The following is a 23,888-nucleotide window of genomic DNA, read 5'->3' on the forward strand; positions in this document are numbered from 1 at the left end:
GTAGTTTTTACAAAAACACAGCTTTAGGATTTTAAAGTGGTGTCATATTGAATGAAAAACGAAAATAGTTTATACCAGTACTACACATGTTTTTTATATATACATATTAGAATGTGTATGCGTATGTCTTATAAGGTATTACATAGGTAAAATTGGGCTTTTGTACTCTACAGCCAGTTTTTTATTAGAATATAAGCTAGGATAATGAACTTTTTACTCCAGAGACTGAGAATTACTAGGTACAGGAAAATAGACACAACTTTCCCTAATGCCTACAGTTTTCTCTCAAAGCAAGTCTTTTATTTTATTCCCAGTCAAGCAATTCAGTGACTTTTTTGAGCTGAAATAAATTCCATGTGATCCCATCTGGGTCACCGGGGAAGATTCTTTTTTCTAGTAACATCCTGCTGCGAAACAGCAGCCTCTGTTGCTATGGGTGCTCTCCATGCCCCTCACATCCCTACAGCCTTGCCCCATGGGCTGCAAGAGACTCCCTAGGGTACAGTCTCCCTTCCTTTGAAGGGAGGCATAACCTTACTTTTCTCCAGAAGATTTGACATGTCTTCTTTGGTAAGTCATCACAGAATCACAGAGTGATTGGAGGGGATTGGAGGGGATCTCTGGAGGTCATCTCATCCAAACCCTCTGCTCAGGCAGGGTCAATAAGCAAGTTGTGTCCAGACTTTTGGACATCTCCAAGGATGGAGACTACACGACCGCTGTGGGCAACCCGGTCCGGTGCTCAGTCATCCTCACAGTGGAAAGTCTTCTCCTTATGTTCAGATGGTGCCTCCTGTGTTTCAGTTTGTGCTCATTTCACATTGTCCCTCACTGAGCAGAGCCTGGAACCTTCTTCTTTACACCCTCCCTTCAGGTGTCTGTACACATTGAGATTCTGAGCCTTCTGTTCTCCAGGCTGAACAGTCCCAACTCCCTCAGCCTTTACTCACAGGAGAGATGCTTCAGTCCCTTAATCCTCTTGAAGGCTCTTTTTATGGACTCTCTACAGTAACTCCGTACCTCTCTTGTGGAGAGCTGAGAACTGGACCCAGCATTCCAGGTATAGCTTTAGCACCAGTGCTGAGTAGAAGGAAAGGATCACCTCTCTAAACCTGCTGGCAACACTCCTAACGCAACCCAGGACACCATTAGCCTGCTTTGTCGAAAGAGCACATTGCTGGTGCATGCTCAACTTGATGTCCAGCAGGACCCTCAAGTCCTTTTCTGCAAAGCTGCTTTCCAGCTGGGTGGCCCCCAGCATATAATGGTGCATGGGGTTTTTCTTCCCCAGTTGCAGGACTATGCATTTCCCTTTGTTGTTCATAAGGTTCCTGTCAGCCCATTTCTCCAGCCTGTTGAGATCCCTCTGAATGACAGCACAACCCACTAATGCATGAGCCCCTCCTCCCTGTTCTGTGTCATTTGCAAACTTGCTGAGGGAATTCTCTGCCTCATCATCCAGATCATTAATGAAGACGATGAATGGGATTGGGCCCAATATTGGCCCCTAGTGTCCACCACTAGTTACTGGCCTCCAACAAGACTTTGTGCCACCACTCGGGCCTCTGGGCCTGGCTGGTTTTGATCCACCTCACTTTCTCCTCATCCGTCCTTTATCAGCTTTTCTATGAGGATCTTATAGGAAACAGTTATAATCCCTACTGAAGCGTAGGTAGGCAGTATATACTGCTCACCCCTCATCTACCATGCCAGTCATTTCATCATAGGAAGTTATTAAGTTGGTGAGGGATGATTTCCTCTTGGTGAATCCATGCTGAGTACTCCTGAAGACTTTCCTGTCCTTCATGTGCCTGGAAATGGTTCCAAGGATTAACTGCCCAATCATCTCAGTGATCAAAGTGATGCTGAACAGCCTGTAGAACCCCGGGCCCTCCCTTTTGTTCTTTTTGGGGATAGAAGTGACGTTTGCTTTCCTCCAGTCCTCAGACACCTCTCCCAGTCTCCATGATCATTTAATGATTATCAAGAATGTCTTCACGGTGACATCTGTGAGCTCCTGCAGCACTTGTGGGTGTATCCCATGAAGGTCCATGGCTTTGTGTGTTTCCAGTTTGCTCAAATATTCTTCGGCTTGATCCTTTCTCCTTAGATTCTTAATATGGGTCATGATTTCTGAAGGTGATGATATCCCTGCTATGATTATTTTCTAGTTTTCTATTCATAGCCCTGCTTGTCATATCATCAAGCCAGATTTTTTTCCTTCCTCGCTTTCACTTCAGTAGCAACAACAGCATTCTTCAGGCCAGGTTGGATTTTCAGTTATTTGTGGCTTTTTTTGCCTCAGTACACAGTCAGTAATCCATGTGCTTTTGAAAATGTAAATTGACTGTCTGGGTTTTGAACTCTAATCAGCAATTCTGTAGTTAATGAACAAGGAAAAGGCTGCAGATACACCTTTTTGAGTAATTTACAAAGTTAGTCAGTAGTGATCATACTTGAAGGGAAGCCCTGATGATGTGTTATTTAAGAACATACCCACATTCAGAGGCAGTTAGCTAAGGGTTAGTGTCTGGTACTTTTTCTTAATTCTAGGAAAAGATAAGTTGCATCAGTACAAGTTAAAGTAGGAGGACTGGGGGCATTTAGAGTTATTTTTCTTCTGTAGTCTCTTTCCATTTAACTAAGCTAGAAAGGCTGCCAGTAGCTCCTTGAGCCAGGACTAGAAGCCATTGCTTGAGGCTTTTAAGGTACCTGTTTGAATCTCCAGGAAAAGGCTGTAGAATTACATTATGTATTGATGCTTTAAGAGAAACATCTTGGCTTGATTTTCAGCTAATGACTTGTGACCACGGTGCCTGTGTATTTAGATGTGTGTGCAGTATCTACACAAACATCCATCAGTTTTTGTGTGTGTCTTCTGATAACTTTTGAATGCAGTTGACAACTTCAGTAAACTTCACCAGAGGATAGAGGCTTCAAAAATAATATATTTCTGTAAGCCTTTTTTTTTTTTTTTTTTAATTTGGAAGCTGAGGATAGAAGCCAAATTGTTTGTACCTCAGTAGGATAAATGCTGTATTGGAAAATTACATACTTTTAACAATCAGTCAGAGTAATTTGGGAAAGAACAATTGTAATTTTCTGACTGTTGATCCTCACAGTAGCTGGGATAGCAGGAATTAATTTAAACCAAAGAGAAATACCAAAACACATGAGTTTGAAGATCTTTGCAAAGAAAAAATTTCTATTCCAAGGATCAGTAATTTTAAGACCACAGTGGGTATCTCTTTATACAGTTTTCATTTTATAAATGCAGTTAAGGTTTATATATCTATGTTTAGCTTGGTTCCATTCTTCTGTGACAAGCTTTTCCTCCAAGACAGGCAATCACTTGTACATTTGTTGAAGGGTTGTAGACCTAGTAGTTCCTCTAGATCAGCTGCCAAGTGTTCACTTATTTTTACAACTCTACGCTTCAGTCTCTTGGTAGTGATTTCCAGATCCAAATCTCTAAATCAAGAAACTGTAATTGCTTGATGGAGATGCACAGCTATAGTCTAGATGAGTTTTTCTCTTAAAATAGTAATATTTTATTTTTTTTGTGAACGATATAACTTTTTTCATAATATAACTGATGTTACTAATATTGGTTAATTGATTGATTTATAGATTAATTCTGTAAACGGGCTGGGAGAACTTTAACTTTAGAATGAACTCTTTGAGAAATAGGTCTTTAATTATCTTTGGATTTTCCATCTTGTTAAAATACACTGAAATTCTTTATTTGTGCATATTTAAATTTATATGTATTTTTAACAAATGTAGAAATCCAAAACCTTGTTCTTTCAAACATATACATCAAGTACATAGTTTTTGTATCTGGTTCCATTGGGTTTGTGTAATAGCCAAAATTGAAAGATCCCTTACTTTGCCTGTGAAGACTCCACAGCTTTGACTAGTTAGCTTTTTAGTCAAATCTAAAAGGAAGAACAAAATACAGTAGTCAAAAAAGAAAGCTTTGAGGATGTTAGTCTCTCTTCACAGCTCTGATCATACTCCCAAGGCAAGGAAGAGCTGCAGCATTACCCTTGTGAGGTTACCTGTATGATTTTCTCCTAGCTTGAAGGACACTGTCATTCCAAAATCAAAAATGAACACTTTTGTCAGACTGTTGTTCAGATCATAATTCTGCATTAAAAACGTAACACAGAATTGTCAGCATGTATTGCTGTGTTGAAAGAAGAAAGTTTATTTACTACCTAAAGTTCTGTAGAGAGCAGAGAGGAGAGATTAAATGTCTTTGAGATCTTATGTTTTGAGAACAGTAGTTGTTGGTAAGAATCACAATCAATCAGAGAAAATGATATCCAAAACCACAAAAAGATGGTAGCCCCCACAAAACACATTTGCTCTTGGTTTGCAAACCAGTACTAAAATTTGCTGAGTAAGAGCCATTTTTCATCAATTCCAGATTAACATCGTTGTAAGTGACATTAAATGTTCTTGCTGTAGGCTAAAAACAGTTGTTTGCTCCATTTCCTGCAAAGATTGTAACATTTTTTTTATATGAAAAGGGTTAGAAACCACTATTAAATTTACAGAGCTTACTTGATATGACTCAGAGAGACAATTACACTATAAGTGCAATCATAGATGATCATAGGCAAAAAAAAAAAATCAATAAAAATATTACTTTTGACAAAATGGATCTTACAGTACAGCTATCACAGGAATTAACTCCCACTGAATACTAGAAAAGCAGTAGAATACTATGAAAATAAATAAATAATAGTCAAAGAATTACTCTGTATTCACAGAATTTCTGATTCAAAAGAAAGTTTTTTTTGTTGTTGTTGTTTTTTTCTTTGTGAGTTAAGGTTTACTTAATCTTTTTGAATACTATAAAAAAAGAAAATAATCATAAGTGTTGATTATTGAAGTGTTAGGTCACACTTAACAAGTATGGCACTCTTATTCGTCATAAGGTATTTGTTATAGGTAACTGCTAGCATTATTTATAATAATAAATTATATAATAATAAATTATATATAATAACAAAAAGAATGTTCATTAAAAGATTAGATCATTAGATATGTTAATATGATAAAAGCTGAGTTATGAACACAGCTGTTGGAAGTTTACTGTATCAAAGATTTTCTTGCTATACATATTCTTAATAAAAATATCTGTTTTTGAATTTTGAACAGCTTGAACATAATAATTTCTTCAAAAAACATGCATCATTAAAAATACCAAAGTAAACATACATGTGAGGATTGGGTGAAGTCCAAACTCTTAGCTTCCTTATATTGTTTTTTTTCTACTTCATAGTTAGTTACACTCAGATGTGTATTTGTGAAATAGGAACGTTTACATTATACATGCATAATGCAATGGTTAAATATTAAGCATTCAAGTCCTGATAGCAATTTTTCCACCAGAACATGTTCACAAAATAACAGTTCCGTGGTTTAAGCCAAATTTGAAATATGTTGCCAGAACTCTGTAAGATTCAAATTCCAAAACTTAAAACATCCTTTGATTTTAGATAGCATTTACGTTCTGCGTGTCAGAGCATGTGTTTTTGGAAAGAGACAATGATTCATCCACCAGTCAACTTTGTGTTTAGATGGTGAGCTCGATAGAGAGGAGAAATACCCTAACATATTTGTGTTGAGATTTAACAAATTGTCCTCTGCACTGATGTTAACCTAAAATAAATTGTTTTAAAGCTTGACTAATTACATTAAGGAACTAAAATAATACAGTTCATATAAAAATGGGAGACTTAAGACTTTTCATCTACTTCCACTACAGTTTCTTAAAATACACTTTTTTAAAGTAAATTCAAATGTAACCAAAATTATTGTTCAAACTACACAAGATTTTCTACATTTCAATTTCTTTTGAAATCTATTTTGAAACAGTAGCCTGACAGTGATATTAATCACTATCCATATTATTACTGTCACTGTAGCTAAAAAAAAAAAATTAATATCCAGTCAAGGAGATTAAGATGCTTAAAATATATTGCATAAACTTGACTGCATTATCTGACAAGAAGTGAACTTTCAATATAAATGTTAGTAGAAAATATATATGCAGACTTCATGTATTGCACTGGATTACATCCAGACATACTGTGAGGACTCGAATGTCTAAGAAGTTGTGTATTTTGAAGAGCTTTTTTGTTCTGTTCGCACCCTAGTATTAAAGTCAACATCTAAATAATTACCAGCTGTCTGTGCTAATTGCATTGGTCATTGCATTGGTATTTCAGTCAGGCTTATGTCCATATTATTAAGGCCAGCTTTTGACAATGGTCCATTCTTGACTCCTACAATAATTCAGAAATGAGATAAACTTACTGGCAAGAAGAAGCAGCTTATCAAGTTCCTGTTTCTTTATGTTCATGCATGCTCGAAACCCTTTTTTTGTATGTAATTATTTACTTTTATTTTTTTTACAGTTTCTTCTTTTAGCCTGCATTCTGCTGTTCATTGTTGCTTCAAATATCCATTATTTCTGATTGTAGTTGTGTGCATTGTAGTTTCTTGAATTCCAAGTACCTCCAGTGTGAAAGACATGAAAGCTTGTATTTAGGTTGGGCTTGGCTGAATATTTTCGGATCTTTTGAAGGGAAACTCAAGAGGGTTGGTCACATGCTTCAGGTTAAGTGCTTAAATAAATTGTTTTAAAGTTAGACCAAAGCGTTTGACACTTCAACTACTGTGAAGAACCATGTTGCTGCTATTAAGGTACATACTTTTTGTGGTTTGAATATTTTAGTATCCAGATTTGACCATTCTACAACTCCAAAGTACTTCAATTATTACAATTTCATACACATTTTAATTATAATTTAATGTTTTTATTAGAATGATGTCTTTCAAGTGATTGTCTTTGGCACTTTGTAAGTAGTGAAATGATTATTTTTTCTTTTTTTCTTTTCCACTACCCCTTTTTTTTCCTTTTCATACTTTGTTTTTAAAGCTTTATCTACTTTTTCTTTTTCATAGTCTTAATTTTCTATAACAATTCTTGTCCACACAGAAAGATGCTGTGAAGCTACTAGACGTGAAAATGGAGGCCAGTCTCTGCAGCTGAATGCTGCTTGTTTCTCTCTCATTGTAGTCATAAGTTCCTGGTGCATGTTTTGATGCTGTTTTATGAGGCAAACAATGTTATCTTCCTTTCCTTCTTAATTTAATATTTAGAGGAAAATAAACACAGACCTGTAAAAATAAATAAATAAAACACACTTTTCTATAACTCTTCTAAACTTTCCGTTCCAAGTTAAGACCCTAAATGGTGTAATTACTTCAGTCTGCGCATGAAAAAATCTTCAACTTTGTTTTTTTTGGAAACTTCTAAGTTCTGTGACAAATTCAATAGATTATGCTTGGCTTTTCTGTCTGACAGAAGCTGGAGAATGTGATCCATTCGGTTTGTTTTGATCAGTGTGTTTTCTGAACTTTGCTTTCGTCATAAGAAATCTATGCATAGACTTTAACATTCTGAGTCAATATGGCTTCCCAGGTACACCATCAACTGGTCTTCCATGAGAGCATTTTGATTCTGTATTAATCTCTTTCACAGAGTTGTGTTTATACAAGCTCCTTCCAAAATGTACTTAAAACTGTGCTTAATATAAAACATGTTTTGTACTTTCCACAAGATTTTTTAAAAAAAAGAATCTTCTCTGTCTTCTCTGATTTCTAATGTATGAATTGCTTCAGTTCATAGAATTAAATTTCATAGACTTTGTGTGCCTCTCTGAAGCCATGTCTCAGCGCATAAAATAAGTCCCTGCCCTCCAAACTTACTTCTTGAAACTGGAACAGTGCCACACATTCCATTTCATGGCATTTGTTAGTCTTGAGACTCCAGGAAGCTTAATTTTGACCTTCAGTAAAGAATGGGTAAAGGCCTTTTTCCTATTTCACATACTAAAATGTAAAACGTTTTATGTAGAATGTAAAAGCATAGAATGATATATACAAAGTCTCAGATAAAGTTCATTTAGTAAGAATCCATATAGAAGCTTACCTGTATATATTTGATATTGGAATTTACGTAGCTGACTAATTTTGTAGCTCACTGCTCTGCTGCATGCAAATTAAGCCAAGAAGGCAATGCACTATAGAGCTAAGACGGAATTTAATATTTACTTTAGGATACTCGCCTTCATGTTGGTGCTAAACATAGCAGAAATAATAAATTTGCAGTACATGTTTTTTTTTCCTTATAGTTCATTTCTTTTGGGGTTTATTACCATTAGCTTGTAAATTTGGAATTATTTGGTCGAATTTAAATTCTGATATATCTTCACCAGTGGAAATGATATTCTTATTTCATAGAAGCAGTGATCATGGTCAGTTTTGCCAGGTTCTGTTTACTCTTGGAAGTCTTTACTTTAAAACATCATTAATAACACCTCTTCCCATCTATAACAAACAAAAACCATTTTAGAAAACTGGCTTATGTCACAAGTAAGCTGTCCTCAGAATGCATATGTGTAAATCTGAAGACTATTTTAATTTATTTAAAAAAATACTTTTTTTTTTTGTGTGTGTACATACTTAGTATAATGAAGTAGCTGGAATTCAAGCAAATGCCATTCTTGGTTTTGTCGTAATCTGTAGAAAAACATTCACTGTGTTAAGTAGGGCTACTGTTTCATCCGCATCTCTTGCCACTGTGCTTTATGACTTTAACCCAATGCCATCGCACTTATTTGAACTGAATTACATTGACATGTGCCTTGCATAGCATGGAGGAGAACGAAACTTCTATTCTGATTTTGTAAGAGCTGAAACTTTTGGCTGCCAGTCAGTCAGTTGTGTGAAAGCCTGTTTTTCCATGCATAATGTGAATATACACATTGACTTTGTTATTTAGTTTTATAGCTGTTATTTCTATAACAAATGCGTTGTTAAATATTGAAGTGCTTATTGGACCTATAGGAAATAATGAATGAACGTTAGCAATCTTAATGTTAAGTGTTGTTTGTTTTTTTTTTTTAATGAAAACATTTCTGTTTAACTGTGATATAGATGATTTGGAACTGCTAGCTGCAGTTAACGGTTATCAAAAACTTACAGATGTGAGAATACATTTTCACTTGAGCAGAACTCTAACGAGTGCTATTGCTTATGGTAAATTTCTTCAGAGGAAGAAATGTCTCAGGCAGGAACTTTTGCAAAAAGCTTTTATTTTTTCTATCTCTAAAATCCCGACAGTGAACATTTTTATCATTATTGTCATTTGTTTCCTGTGTTAACAAAACAAAACAAAAAAATCTGCAAGTACATCTGTACTTACACTCCAAGAACTGACATTTGGCGAATATTCAGAAAGTAGATGATCGTTGTATTCCCATGGGGAAAGAAAAAAAAACAAAAAACTGCCAAAGTCTGGCCTTATTATAATCTCTGAAAATCTCAGTCTAAACTGGTCAACAGAGAACTGTTCTCCGCTGTGCATGCTTCAGCCCAAGCACACCATGATCTGCTCCAAAGATCACTGTGCTTCTGTTTGCAGAAGCGCAGTGGTGCACAGACACTGTGATGCCTTGTTAGACCAGGGGAGCAGCAAATTCTTTCAAGAGGCTGTTGCCTGCAGTCACGGCCCTTCTACATTGTGATCCCATTGTAAGGTAGGGACCAGATGTATTTAAGGATAAGAACTTTCTCGTGTGGGCACAGTATAGAGAGAGTGCTGTGCTGAATAATAAAGAAAACCGAATTATGGACACTGTCAGACTAGTGAGCACCTGTCACTGGGGAAATAAAATGTCCAGAGTAATTCCGAGATGATCTCATAAAATGGAAAATAAAATACTGTCTCAGTAAGGTTGCACAGTCAACACAATCATGGTATTTCCTTATTTTGCAACATTATCCTACTTTCCTAAAATTTGCGACCTTTATGCTCTTCTACTAAACTCTTTATCATATATTTAACATGTCATGTATGTCTCTGTTCTTACTGATTTTTAATAAAGTGAGAGAAGGGACTGACTACTGCAGGCATATATATATTTAAGTTGAAAAATGCAAATTACTAAGTCATTTACCTACTCTTGTTAAATATTTGAAATACTCTTACCCATAAAAAAATAATTATTTTAGCAAATCATTCTGCCATTGCAGATAGATATATAAGATTGTAACGTAGATGATAGATAGATGATTAGAGAGTGACCAACTCTGAACTCTCCAAGCATATTACAAAAGGGCTAACGAAAAGCTGTGAGAAATTTCAGAAGCTTTATGTCACATTATGAATGACAAGTTGGCTTTTATATTCAGTGCCACAATGCCAGTGGGATAAAGAGAAAAAAATTGGATTAGTTCTCATTTTTCTAACTGATAGTAGGTTCAGCTGGAGACTACATAAGTTTCCCCTGTTAAGTGAGAGATATTTTAGGTCTGCTCCAATTTAGGTTCTTCTGCTTTATGTATTTTGAGGTTATCAGATATTTTGAATATATTGTTGTTCTTTTGGCTCTACTCTTCACATCAAAGTCCAAAGAGGAAGAATTAAGACAATATTGTAGGGATTTTGTTACAGGAGAGCCAGGCAGTTCTAGACAATGCCCCTTCTACTGTAATGAGAAAGACAAAAGGAAGAGGATAATGTATCTCCTGAGATGAATAACTAATACAATTTTGTTTGTATTTCTCTTAAAATAATAATAATTAAAAAATCTTTGTTCTGCCTTTTAAAAACAATAAGGACAAGGTTATTTTACAACATTTTGTACAGTCTACAGGAAGACAGATCTTAAAATCTTGTCTTCCTACAGACAAGAAGGGGAAAGAAGCTAAAATAGATATTAGCAAATTAAATTATACTCAACAGCTTTTGAATTGTAGCTTAAACTGTATTAAAATGAAAAATATATATTCTCAAACTTAATTTGATATTCTGCTGTCATTAATATGTAAATGTTAGATAACTAAATTTGTTCCTTTAAATATAGTAATTGTAAAAGGAATTTCAGATCTTATGATTGATACAGTCAATGGTAAATGACAGTCTTACCATTTTTTCAACATTATCACATATTTTGAAATGTTAATATTCAACTGTCTGTAAGACTGAAGGCCTGAAATGTTCTGCACTGAACGTATGCTTTAAATTCAAATTGATGGCACAGAAACTTAAAAGAGGATAATGATTATTATTTGATATTGCAGTATTATCTCTAAAGAACAGTATTTTGATTTACAACTTTTTGAGTCTAAGGCTGCCTTCATTCCTAATCAGATATTAGTTGCTGTCTTTCTTGTTTCCTGAGTTTTGACAAGTTCCTAAATTTATGAGTCACATGATTTGCGTAATACAACTTCAGAAGTGATCCTTTATTTATTACAGTCAAGTTCATAGAAGATAAATTGCTGTCTATATAAATAGGAAAATATTGTTCAGAAAAAGACACACATACTGCATGTATTAGAAAGAAAATATGTGTTTGTATGGTTTTATGGGATATATAAAATATACTATCACTAAAGAACAAATTAACATTCCATGTAATGTTTTGATGGAAGTATAGGGCCAAACACTAACGTAAGAAATATCATGTGCATGTGAAAAATAGATAGAAAATAAATAGATACAATGGTTTAATTAAAAAAAAAAAAGTGACTATGACCAATATTCAATTAGATTCCTTGGCCTTACTATATTTTGTTTCTAGCATGCAAAGCTCATTGCACTAAATTTTATAGCTCTACTCATGTGTGTATGTAAATGCAAAACAAATTGATAGCTAATCAAAAGAATTATATATTTTTTAAGAGTTAATAGAGATGCATATACTGTTTGTTATTGGGCTAATAGTCTCCAATCTGTTGTTGATTATTTTAATTGCTCATTTCATCAGGGTTTTTAGGGGAAAGAGGGAAAAAATCTCTGACTTTCAGGAAGTAATTTGAACAATATCTAGACAAACATAGCTTCTGAGGTCTGTAATGGCATCACTGAAATCTGTGCTACAGTCACAGCTCATTTGATTTTCTCACATTGTACTTCATCCATTTCATTTCTCAAAATATACAAGGAATCTCCAGTTTTCCTTTAATACACACGTAGTGGACTTAAAGTGTAAGTGATGGAATCTTAGAGGGAAAATCCTATTTCTTCTAATGTCATTGGTAACATCCTAATAAAGTCAATAGTTTCAAATAGCAAGTGTAGAAAATTTACCAAATTTGCCAGTTTAGAAACAGAATCTGTATGGAAGCCACATGCTTGGGAGCTATGTTAAGAAAAATGTTTTACAAGCACTAAGTAGCTGAGGTATGAATATCCATTTTTGTTCATTTTTATATATTCTGAAGTCCTGAGAAAACACAGTAGTCACTCATGTCATCATAGTCCCATTACACAGTGTGATATTCTTATTAATTTTTCTGAATATTTATTTTAAACCTAACACATTTGTAGAGGCAATTCCTAATGAAAATGTAATTTTCATGTAATTTTAATAATAATGCATTTTAAATGAGCTATAATACAAGCAAAAGAAATCTTGCCAAGTGTATATTTCTCACAAAATTATATTTAAAAATATATAAAATTTACCAAAAACTACTTATGTGGAAAATGTTGCAAGCACTACAGTTTCTGTAAGCTTGTTTCTAAAAACAGTATGAAATGTGATTTAAAAAAAAAAAATTTAAATTAAAATGGTTTAATTTGTAAAGCGATGACATACGGTTTCATTTCATCTCATTCACGTTTCACTGCTATTTTGCTCCATTGGTTTCTTTTTATGCATGCAATACTTACTGTCATCTCTCTGCTTTGTTCTTGAATAATGTGTGCATAGTGTAAATGTAAAGTTCTTCAGCATCTTTCCAAACACGATGTCAAGAAGTGTATGTAATTTTGTGCGTCTTTCATCTGTTGTTCAAAGTTCATTTTTATGCAACTTTTGTCTTCATTTTTGTAATAAACAAAACTGACTTAAAGCATTTCTATCTGTATTTTCTTTATTACTGATAAACACTTTTTCTTGTATTGTCTACATTGTCTATTTTGTAACTGAAGAGATTTTTTAATCTTGTACCAATATTTAGTTTCCTACAGTAAACCTCAGTGTTTTATCCAATAGTGAATAGATCTTTTTTCAAAAAAGGAAAATAATGAGATTAGAATTCCCCACTTTTTAGTTTGGCTCATATTAGGTGGCTGCCATACTACTCAACTAATAGAGCAAATAATGTGAAATATATGTATAAATACACTGAACATTTGATCCATGCTGATTTAATCTGCCTTCTTGAAACAGATGTATCCCAAAATGCACGTGTTTTATACTAGGAGAAACTGTAGTGGTACCTGACTTTCTTGCTATGTGCAATTCTGCTGACACTTACAGGTGTATCAGTGTAAATATTTCAAGTGAAAACATGTACCAAGTACTGGCAACACTTAAAATATTAAGCTTCTCTTTTTATAGCCAATGCTATGCAATAATTATACATTTAAAATATTATTCCAAGTAAAACTTGTGTGCTTGGAACTGCTGTGCTTGCATTTACCTCTGTAAAGAGCTAAAAGAAAGTGTTGTCAAGCCTGAAATAGTTTATCAATTCAAACACAACCCAAGCATAGTTCTACTTCTCCAGGCCTCCTGACTATATTACTCTGGTTACAGCTGTCATCCAGCATAAAGATGCAAAAATCTCTCAGGTCTGTGGTATATGCACAGTATGTTTAGAATCCTCCCAATTAGCACAGTAAAAATAACTTTGATCTTTTATGCAATAACAGTGCTCAAAACACTCATAATTGTATTTTCTTTTTTCAATACCCATGTCAATCGTAATTACTTTTTTACAGGTTCTTAGAAATTCCTTCAAGTGACATGTTCAGTAAATCTGTTGTCGGTTTGGACTGAGGAAAGGGGGTTGCAGAAACGTGGTTATTCCCCAAAGCCTTCTAACCACCTGGGCCTAGAGCTGATGCCACAGACTGCACAAAGCTGCTCTCCTCGCAGAGCCTTTTCCTCCTCAACGTGCAGGAAGGCCAGACTGCCTCTGCCCTCACCATTAGCTGTGCTACGTTAAAGCAAAAAGCACTCGTTTCTCACACCTGTAAAGTGCAAGGGTTTTTCCCTACTTGGCTTTTCTGCCTCAAACACACTGAGGAAAATGTGTTGATTATCTGGCTGACGTGTGAAGCACTTGGAACTGAATTTCTCCTCTTGGCCTTGTATGGCTGCCACCTCCACAGAAAGAGGGGGGGGACTTCCTCCCTGTTTTTGCTGGGGTTTCCCAAAGAAGTAAGCAATGGCTAGATAAATAAACATTATTCACTACAGTTACAGAGTAAATACATGAAAGAAAGAGCTGTAGCTATCTGACAACTCTTTAGAGATTCTTCTGAAGCTCCTTGAAGATAGTTTGACAATGCCAGGAATAATTCCTAAAACTTTGCTTAAAAAATAACTAAGCATAACTCCAAAGAATATCTTCAGTTCAAAACCAAGCAAAATTTTTCTAATTACCATGGCCTTCTTTCCTTTCCCTTCTTATCCCTCAGCAGACACAGAAAAGACATCCTTGACAAGCATACTTGAGTTGTGATTTATATTACAAAAATTGTTTTATTTAGCTTTTTCAGTTACATCTTGTTTAAGACACCTTCGTATGAAAAAATGCTGTCAGGGGCCATTAGAGTCAGTCAGAATTCAAGTACTATTTTGTACCCAGAAAGAGTCATAAAAGAGATTTTCCTCTAAAATTAGAGGAAAAAGTCCATTTCAGAAAACTTCTTGACTAGAGCATCTCTGCCATAGTAAAGAAAAATTCCTCCACTCAAAGAAGTGTCAGAAAAGTGTAACATTTCTGATGGGTACAATTTTAGACATGCTGCTTTCAGTAGCTCACGTCTCTAAAGTCAATAATCTTACAGACTCTAAACTGAGAATGCCCGTCCCTCCTGTGCATCTTTGCCTAAGGTGCACAGCCTCTTCTTCATGGCTCCTGGTGCTGCTGCTGAGCCCACCGTAGCTCCACCATGGGCAGGCTCACATCCGCAGCTGCCGGTGGTGAGCCAACTGGTCAGCAGTTCCTTCAGGGTGAAGATGCGTCATTTGTGGCCTGAAGAAAGTTAGAGGGAACCTTCACTCGTCTTAGTTACATCAGGATCGATAATACTGCCCCCTTATTTTTCAAAGCTGCATGTCAAGTGTGTGTCAGACCACGTTACTCATGCAGTGCAGAGCACACACATCCTCATGTGCTTGTACACTGCCTTGCAGCAGTATCTGTCCTAGTAGGAAGTTGTAGGAAAAATCAATAAGGAAAAAAAAAAAACACAAATTAATGCTAGATGGAAACTTACCATCTTTTTGTATTAAGGAACAGGATAGAGAAGAACCTTAATTATTGCCATGGTCTCTTTCCCATCATACATTCCTCCAGTAAATGTTTGCACAGAATCATAATGATGGTTTAAAAGTTGAAACTGCAATTGTATTGAATTTTTTGTTTCATCTGAAGATGGACGTGTAGCTGCTGGGCACTTAGCTAGCTCAGTAGCCAGGTTTTATTGCTTTAAATCACTGAAGGCAGCTCACACAGCTCTGGCTACGTCAGACAAATTATTGGGGGGTGGGGGGAGAAGAGGGGAGAATGCAGATGGGGACAGGGGGTGTCACTGTGTCACTGGTTGTTTGCTCCTTTTTGCCTCCCATGATTTTTTCTTCAATAAGGCATAGGAGCCTTCAGTAAGGCAAGAGCCAAGGAGGCTCTTGTATGAAGCTAAGCATTGCTTTCTAGCATCATCCCATTTTCTGTAGGGCTTCACTGGTAAATCTGAGTACATGCTTCCCTCACATAGTACGCAAGACACAGTTCACTCTGGGTATGTGTAACTTCAGAGATTTGCTGGGTGTCGCACAGTCCTTGCGTCTTGATCACACACACCAAAGGAGTCAGAGCACACAACAGCTCCCTTTAAACATCTCTGGGACATTTCCTATTGGAAAATGGAGTAGGAGGATGCTTTGACATGCAGTAAACAAAGTCATGCAAGTCCTACACTTGAGATATATCCAATTTCAATGCAAGAAAATGCAAAGAAGCATTAAAAGACAGTGATATATATATATCAGACATAATTATTTGACATAATGAGTCTTCTGTAGCTGCTAAAAACTGAGAAGTTATTTTCTCTTAATATGTATAAATTTGAATGTTCTTATATCCCCAAAGAGAATAAGGAAGCATTTCAAAGTATCTCACAACAAATGAATAATTTCAATGATTAAAATGAAAAACTAGCCATTGAGTATTTGCAATACTCTGCCTCTAACACACCTCTCAGAGTATCTGTATACATTTTTTATATCTGGAATGGCCCTGTATCACAGATCCACATCCCTGCCTGGAATTTTTACAATTCTGGTAAATTCCTTTGTTGTTGCTGTTATTGTTTTTCTCATGATGTACATGTTATTTAGATCTTTAGCATCTTCTGGCAATGTCTTGGCCTTCCACCTTTGTAGTTTTAACTGGTAAAAAAGACCTTCTACAGCTGTTTAACTTTTTGGTACTATATTATGTTTGTTCAGATGCTCATCAGTTGATACTGACTTTTAAAAATCTATGTTATCTTTTTAGAGGTTTTGAATAAGTATATGAATCTTGGAAACCTTTGATTCTAAGAAAATTTCCAGATCAGATAAAAATTGAAGAAAACTTTCATAGGTAGTCCAGAAATAACCATCATGGTTGGACAGCCTATGTAACAGTGAATGTGACAGAGCAGTTCAAGATGATGATAAACAAGATCATTCTTTTTTCCTGCCACTACCCAGTGCAGCATTTTCAAACTCCTCCTCTAACTCATAATTTTCAACCAATGTAGCTCAAAAGTAGTCCTAACTTTAGCTTCAGACCTATCTGAAAGAAAGGATAATTCTTCAAGCATAGTATCCCGTAATGCACACTCACTCATACCCATTCAAATGTAGCTGTCAGATGAGCTTACATGAGCCCTATGAGCTTAGGAAAGTACTTTACATCATTGCTTTTTTTTCCCCCTTAAAAATGTAAATGATTGTGAAAATTTAAGGGCTACATAGAATCATCTCTTTCATTTAATCCATTTCTACTAAGGAGGAGGGGAAGGAAAGAAAAGCACAAAAAGGTGCTTAGTTGAATATTTTTCAGTAAAACCTAGAATCACTGAATGACTAAGGGTATAAGGGACCTCTGGAGGTGTTCTTGTCCAACTTCCCCGTTCAAGCTGGATACTTTATATACTGTATGCAATTATTATTTTATCGCACAAGCAGTTGAATATATATGTTGTGATTCTGTAAGAGTACAGAGAACTTGTCACGTGAAAGGATAAACATTCATGTAACATCAGTCTCAATACATGAATGTCGCATATAAAATGCCTGTCTCTTTGTGCAGAAGCAATAGCTTTAGTGTTCTGTGGACGAAATTTACCAGTACATTGTACACATTTAGATGGTGGTTCTCACTCTAATGCTTCCCATGAGAATGTCTGACCTAGACTCCTAAAAATAATTTACTCTGAATTTAAATTTGAGCATCCACAAAGCTTATCTTTCTATTTATTTCTCTTCACTGGGAAATTCTGCTTTACTTGCCAAAGTTTTTCATTGCTCTTTCCTATTATTTAAATAACATATATATTTAAAATGTTCAATTATGTTACTAAAAATTAAAAGTACAATTTATTGAATAAATGAAAATTTTAAAATTGCCAATACTTTTCATGAGATTTATAGAATCTTGCTTCATTTCTTCATCGCATTGCTGAAAGTTTTATAATCTTATTACTATAAGATTATTCATTGATAACGTCTTATTTGAAGGAGTGAACGAGTGAAGTGACAGTTTAAAGTTGGCAGTATCCTTCATTTTCATGACATGGTGTATTATATATGTCATATTTAATATAATAAAAAGCACATTATTTTAAATCTAGCATATTTTTGACAAATTATAATGAAAATTCCCAGAACTATGGAATTTACACTTTTTTTTTTATCAGTATTTTAAAAGCCTTCACTCTAATTAGATTACTAAGACAAGTAGACAATAAACCTCTCCAAAATAATGTTAAGATCTATTTCACCCATGTTGATATTGAATTGGTGTGGTTTAAAATGTGTCCTTTCAACATGGAAAAGAAATGCTAGATGTATAAATGTGTTATTGTGGTACAGCAGAAAGTGGAACTAGTATTTTGACTACATTTGTTACATAATGGAACATTGTAAAAAATCCATTTAAAATCATTGCTACTTATAATTTTTTTGTTGTTGTTTTTTTTTTTTTTTTTTTTTTTTTTAAGAATTGTCACAGTAAAGCTAATCCCAATTTAATTAAGGGCAAAACTTTTTGATAACAAAAGTGTTTTTCAAATTTGGTTGAAGGCTACATATAGTATGATATTAGCATTTAATCTAGTCAAAAAGTTGGTACTTCTGTTGATATCATATGATACTAATCCAAAATCTTACATTATTGTGATACCAAAGGTATATTAGGATATGATTTTTGAAAGCAGTCGTGAAAAGTCTAAGCCTTCTTTAATAGTAATTGGCATTAGTTTTACAGCTGACTTCTGTGGGCAGACCAATACAAAGTCCCAGTAATTTAAGAAAGAACAAAATTGAAATGAATATAAAGTCGTTGGGTTTTTTTGTTTATTTTTTAATATAATTTATATAGCTTGATTAGTATCAAAAATAAAACATAACAGATATTCATTTCCAATTTCTGCCTATCTTCACAAGAAAAAAGGACATAAAGAGCCTAAGAAGGCTGATGCCAGCAATGTTCCACACTCTGCTGTAGGATGTGGCCGTGTTCTTGTCACTCGTTTTGGTATGGGAGAAAAAGGAAAGAAATACAGATGTTTGGAATAATATTGCCAATCATAAGAAATCAAACTTTGAAATGTGAAACAGAAATCGACATGAATTGCAAGTAGGAAAACTAGGACAATAGGACAGTAGGAAGGATGGGGAATGCTAAATGAAAAGTCAATGTATCAACCATAAAGAAATAGAAAAACATGCAACAGTCAAATACTTAAGTCACCAATACCGAGCTGAGAAATTAAAAACAAAGTCTTCTCCACAACTATGACAATGCATATGATTGTCTTTTTACAAAGGAGCAATACTATTACTACAAACGTCCTTCACTTGGTGGTGAAACTATTGTGCGGGCTTTTGTGTCATTAAATCAGTTCTTAACCCAACACCGTGTTCCATTGACACTGGAAATGCTGTTTACATCAATTAAAAAATTATCTGCACAATTTATCTCCACAGGGAAAAGACCTGTTAATGCTGCATTAAAAAAAAAAAAAAAAGCCCTCAGTAAAAATAAAATACAGCAGTAAAATCAACACCAAATCCCTCTGAATATACGTAATAAAAGACCACTTTAGTTTTTCTCCTCCACATTTCTATTTAGTGGCTAAGGAGGTACAAAGAACAGAAGCTTCTGTGTGTAAGGTCCCTAGAACTGAACTCTATTGGAGCTACTGGCATTATATTTGTTGAAACACACGAGCATTTCAATAAACTGGGATTAAGTATCTATTTGTAGGTACCTGAAAATTCAGGTGGATAAACACAAATGACTGAATTTTTATAAAAGTGGTCATCAATTAGATGGGTGGCTGTATTGATATGGTAAGTTTGGAAGGTGTATTAGAAGGTAATATCTGACTAGGAATGTTCATATTAAAAAAAAGAAAGAAAATGGATTTCTGTGAAATGTCAACTTCCAACATTGCTGATGGAGTAATGCATGAATGATACATCATTTCATTGCAGTGCCATTATTTTAGTTATTTAAATAATGTTCCTTAAGCCTTTTTGAAGAAAGGAGAATAACTTGAAATAATCTAGTAATTCTAGATGTAATTGAAGTAATTCTGTAGAAACCTGTCTATTCAATCACCCATCTAAATATACATATTGATTGCTGGCTTCTTGCATAATGCCATTCTGAAGAACAGTTTGGTAATAAAACAACCCATACAATAGGCAATGAAATTGATTGCATAAAAAGTAAAATGTTCCCCTCCTTTTGAAAAAGTGGTTTTTACCTTTCCATTTCAGACTTCTATCAAATAGACTAAGAAAGCATATATTTCTATTAGTATTCATTGATTTAGAAGTCATTAAGAAAATCATTTTCAATTATATTTGAAAGGGCAAATACGTATTTTCTTAAAAATTAGCTAAGCAAAAAGTATAAAAACTGAAATTATGTTCTTATTCTGAACAGTCAGCAATGTATCATGGAGTTAGAAGAGAGAGAAAGAGGAAGATAGCAGTTACCCTGTTAAAACATTTATATTACATTATACTGTGTTTTTCCATCTGTCTGTTAAGACAGTACTCAAGTGATCTACTGTAGAAAAATTCTTGCTCTTATTTTGGAACAGGCATAAATAGAGCTGCAAACGGAAATATACCACTGCACTGCTGACTCATACATCACTCCCAAGACATGGTGACACCAAGCAAGCAATGCTGATGTGCAACACCAATGTGCAAAAAAAACCACAACAGTTCCCCTCCCCTGTGCTGTTGGCTCAGGACATAGCATCACACCAGGCAATTGTCATTAGCCAGTTTCTGGGCTAGACTGACACCTTGAACTAGCCATGCCCATGAACCATTATGGAGTTGTCTTTTTTTCCCCCTGAATTACTGGTCAGATATAAGTTGTCGCCTTCATAAGGGTCATCTGAGTTCACAAACACAATAGCTGTTGTTCTTCTAAGAGTCACAGTATTCAAAACACATTATTGTCTATTAGAGAAATACCAATTGAGATGAAATGTTAAAATATCTTTTCTGAGATTTGTAATGAAGTAAAATTACATAAGCAGCTTTAATAATACAAGTACAGAAAGCAAAATCAAGCGTGGAATATGTTTATTTTGAAGTATATGAAAGTATTTCAACGTTCTAAACTAAAGAAGATGAGGTCCTGGCCCTATAACCATTTAATAATATGCCTAGTTTTCGTCACACTAATTTAAGACACTATGCAACTGTTTGCAGACTATTAGCTTGAAAAAAACTCTTCTTTGACTTTTTCATTCTACTGTAATTTAAAAAATGACCTTTACAAGAATAAATACTGTTTTAGCACTCTCTCAAACCTTTCAGTAATTCTGCTTAGCAGTATGGCTAATTAATTACATTTGAAATGTGGAAGATGACAACTTACATCAACTCTTATTCTGCTGCTATCATTTAAATGTTTTTCTTCAGCTGCATACTGACCTACTACTCAGTCTTGGAATGTTAAATTATGATATTATTTGTTATTAAATAATGTGATTTATGGTTTGTGACCATATTGGAATTTTGGTAATGGAAAAATACTAAGTAGAAAAGGTGGGTCGTGATTTTTTAATCAGATTATATACATGCTTAATTTTCAGGACTGTTTCCATTGGCTTCTGAATGGTGTATTCATAAACATCTTTTAGCCTCCTGATCTGTGACTTGAAAACTTTAGAAAATGTTATTCTTTGGAATTAATTTTATTAATAACTTCTCACTTTCTTTCTTTCAAGATACTCTTTTTAACGGTCTTGGACTTCGTGCTGTCATTGGCCTGGGAGTGGCAGCCCTTTTGTTAATCCTTGTGGTGACTGATGTCAGCTGCTTCTTTTTACGACAATGTGGATTGCTAATGTGCATTACCAGGAGGATTTGTGGGAAAAAGAGTGGTTCAAGTGGAAAAAGCAAAGAACTGGAAGAAGGAAAGGCTGCTTACTTGTGAGTATTAATTACTTATTTTAGAAACATTATTAAAAGAGAAACCTGGCTGTTCTACTCATATTTGCTTAATGGACATCTTGAAGTTTGTCATTAAAATAGTTTCTATTACTTGGAAAAGCGTTCCCTGAAATGTATTGAATTGCTTGTGAACAAATGTTGCCTTAAAGGAAAAAAAACAAAAAAAAAAAAAAGGACAAAGAAAAGAAAAGATCATACATAGATCATACTTCATTTTAAGATGGCCTATTTGTGCAGCTTGTGGTACTCTGACACAAAATAAAATTAATCACAGTTCTTTAATAGATACAGGCATATCTTGGGCTCATGAGAAACAGATAAAAGAGCATTATAACTCTGTTTCTACATTTCTACCAATCCATCTTTGAGCTGCTAACACCCAAAAACTCAGCATATGGTTGTGGCATTGCCAGTAAATCTGGGAGTAAAGCACATGGTTTTGTGGAAAATATGTGAAATAGTTTCTCTTCTCTAAGGTAGCTATTGCTGGAAAATCTTGGGTTTTGCCCGTAGAGTTTTGGAATTACAAGTATTGTTTGTTTTTAAAAATAGAAGTGCCAAGATGTATGTGGCTGAAATGCGGGTAAGTGTAATTATTCTTCTTAGCAACAGTTAATGATTGCTAAAAGTAAGTGGGGAAGAACAACCCTGATTCTCACAAATGCCCTCATATAGTGGCTACTTCATCAGACAAATGGGAATTGAACGGTCATTTATGGGCAAGTATGTTTCCTTAAATGATAGCAAGATCCTGACTAAACAGTTCAAGTACTGATTGTGTAAAATAATAGTGCTTTTAAGACCCAATGTTTACTGGGTTTTCAAAAGGTAAAATGGAGAGAAGATCACTTATGGCTTCTCGTTTTAGGCAGTTCCATTTATTTACTAAATATGTCAGCTTCATGTCCTCATTATGCTCATCTAAAGGATTTTTTATGCGTACACTGTAATATCTGAGAGTGCTGTGTTTTGTGGCTTAAGCTCCACAAGGTTCAATTCCTTTGTGCTGTAGTTCTCCCAGCAGTCAGGCCTTCATTACCCTGCACATTCACAGATCTGTCCTTCCCCCCAGCTGTTTGTAGAGCAGATCAAATTGGTGGCACTTAGTATTCACAGCTTGACTAGGCTTCTCTGTTGCTGATAGTGGAAGTGTAAAAGTCTCTTTTGTGGTTTTAGTTCTGGTTATTGTGATTCAGAGACTGCATTTTTCTGAGGTAACTTGATTGCATTTCTTGGTTGGGATCTTAACCCTTTTTGAAACAGCTTCAAAGAACCAAAACAATTCAAAGCAGGCACACAGTATTTACGTCAAATAATGCTTCTGAATAAGAGAAGTTGTGCTATAAAACAATTATTTCCTAACTGACCACAGGTTATAGTAAAGTAAAGAATAACGCAGTTTTCTATCGTGTGAAGCTTGTGTCTCCTGTTTAATAGAGGCAGCATTTGAAGCTTCTGGCTCAGGTTCAGCTTCCTACTGAGCATGACATTGGTGCCATGGTACCAGGAATTGGTGTAGAGACCCCTTCGGAATGGGAAGACCTTAGGGAGCTATGGTTGTAAATGTCACTTGACAGCAATCTATACATTGCTATCAACATCTGATACACAAATGCCACTTAGTGCTGTTTCAGCAAAGCATAAAACAGTTGCTTAACATCGATTCCTCCATGACACTTCTTTTACAAGAACAGCTATCCTGTTTAACTATATTTCTTTCCTTATTGGGGTGGTTTTCAGTGAGCCAGATCTTTAAATACTTGGTACTATTCTTATTTTAGCCTGCTCTCTGCTTAATCTGTCAGTATAAAATTTCAAGACAGTCCTGAAGAGTCAAAATTTTAATTTATTTCATGCCAACTTCCATTCTCTAAAAGACATTTCCCTCTTTTGAATACATCAGTTCACATTCTGAATTTTTGAGCGGTTTTATGATACTTTTTTGTTGCATTTTGATTGGTGGGTAATCTATTGTCATTAATTATCTTGCATATGCAACGGATGCAGATGATACAACACATATAGCATACACACAGCCACCTGGAACTGAAATGGCAAGATATGTTTCCTACAAATAGCTTTCCC

General features: G+C 34.9%; 1 protein-coding gene across 12 annotated transcripts in view; it reads left to right on the forward strand.

Moving 5' to 3' along the window:
• NCAM2 (neural cell adhesion molecule 2) overlaps positions 1 to 23,888 on the forward strand; it is a 294,421-nt gene that overhangs the window by 256,951 nt on the left and 13,582 nt on the right. For 9 of the 12 annotated variants that reach the window (XM_083820852.1, XM_083820853.1, XM_083820847.1 and 6 more), the window contains exon 16: positions 21,578 to 21,782. In XM_083820852.1, coding sequence (XP_083676978.1) covers positions 21,578 to 21,782 — 205 coding nt within the window. Of the gene's footprint in view, positions 1 to 7,015; positions 13,169 to 21,577; positions 21,787 to 23,888 lie in introns of those variants that run through there. The other 3 variants (XM_083820854.1, XM_083820856.1, XM_083820855.1) reach the window with 3 other exon arrangements.

The sequence above is a fragment of the Anser anser genome (assembly GCF_964211835.1).
Source record: "Anser anser genome assembly, chromosome: 1".
Classification (NCBI taxonomy): domain Eukaryota; kingdom Metazoa; phylum Chordata; class Aves; order Anseriformes; family Anatidae; genus Anser; species Anser anser.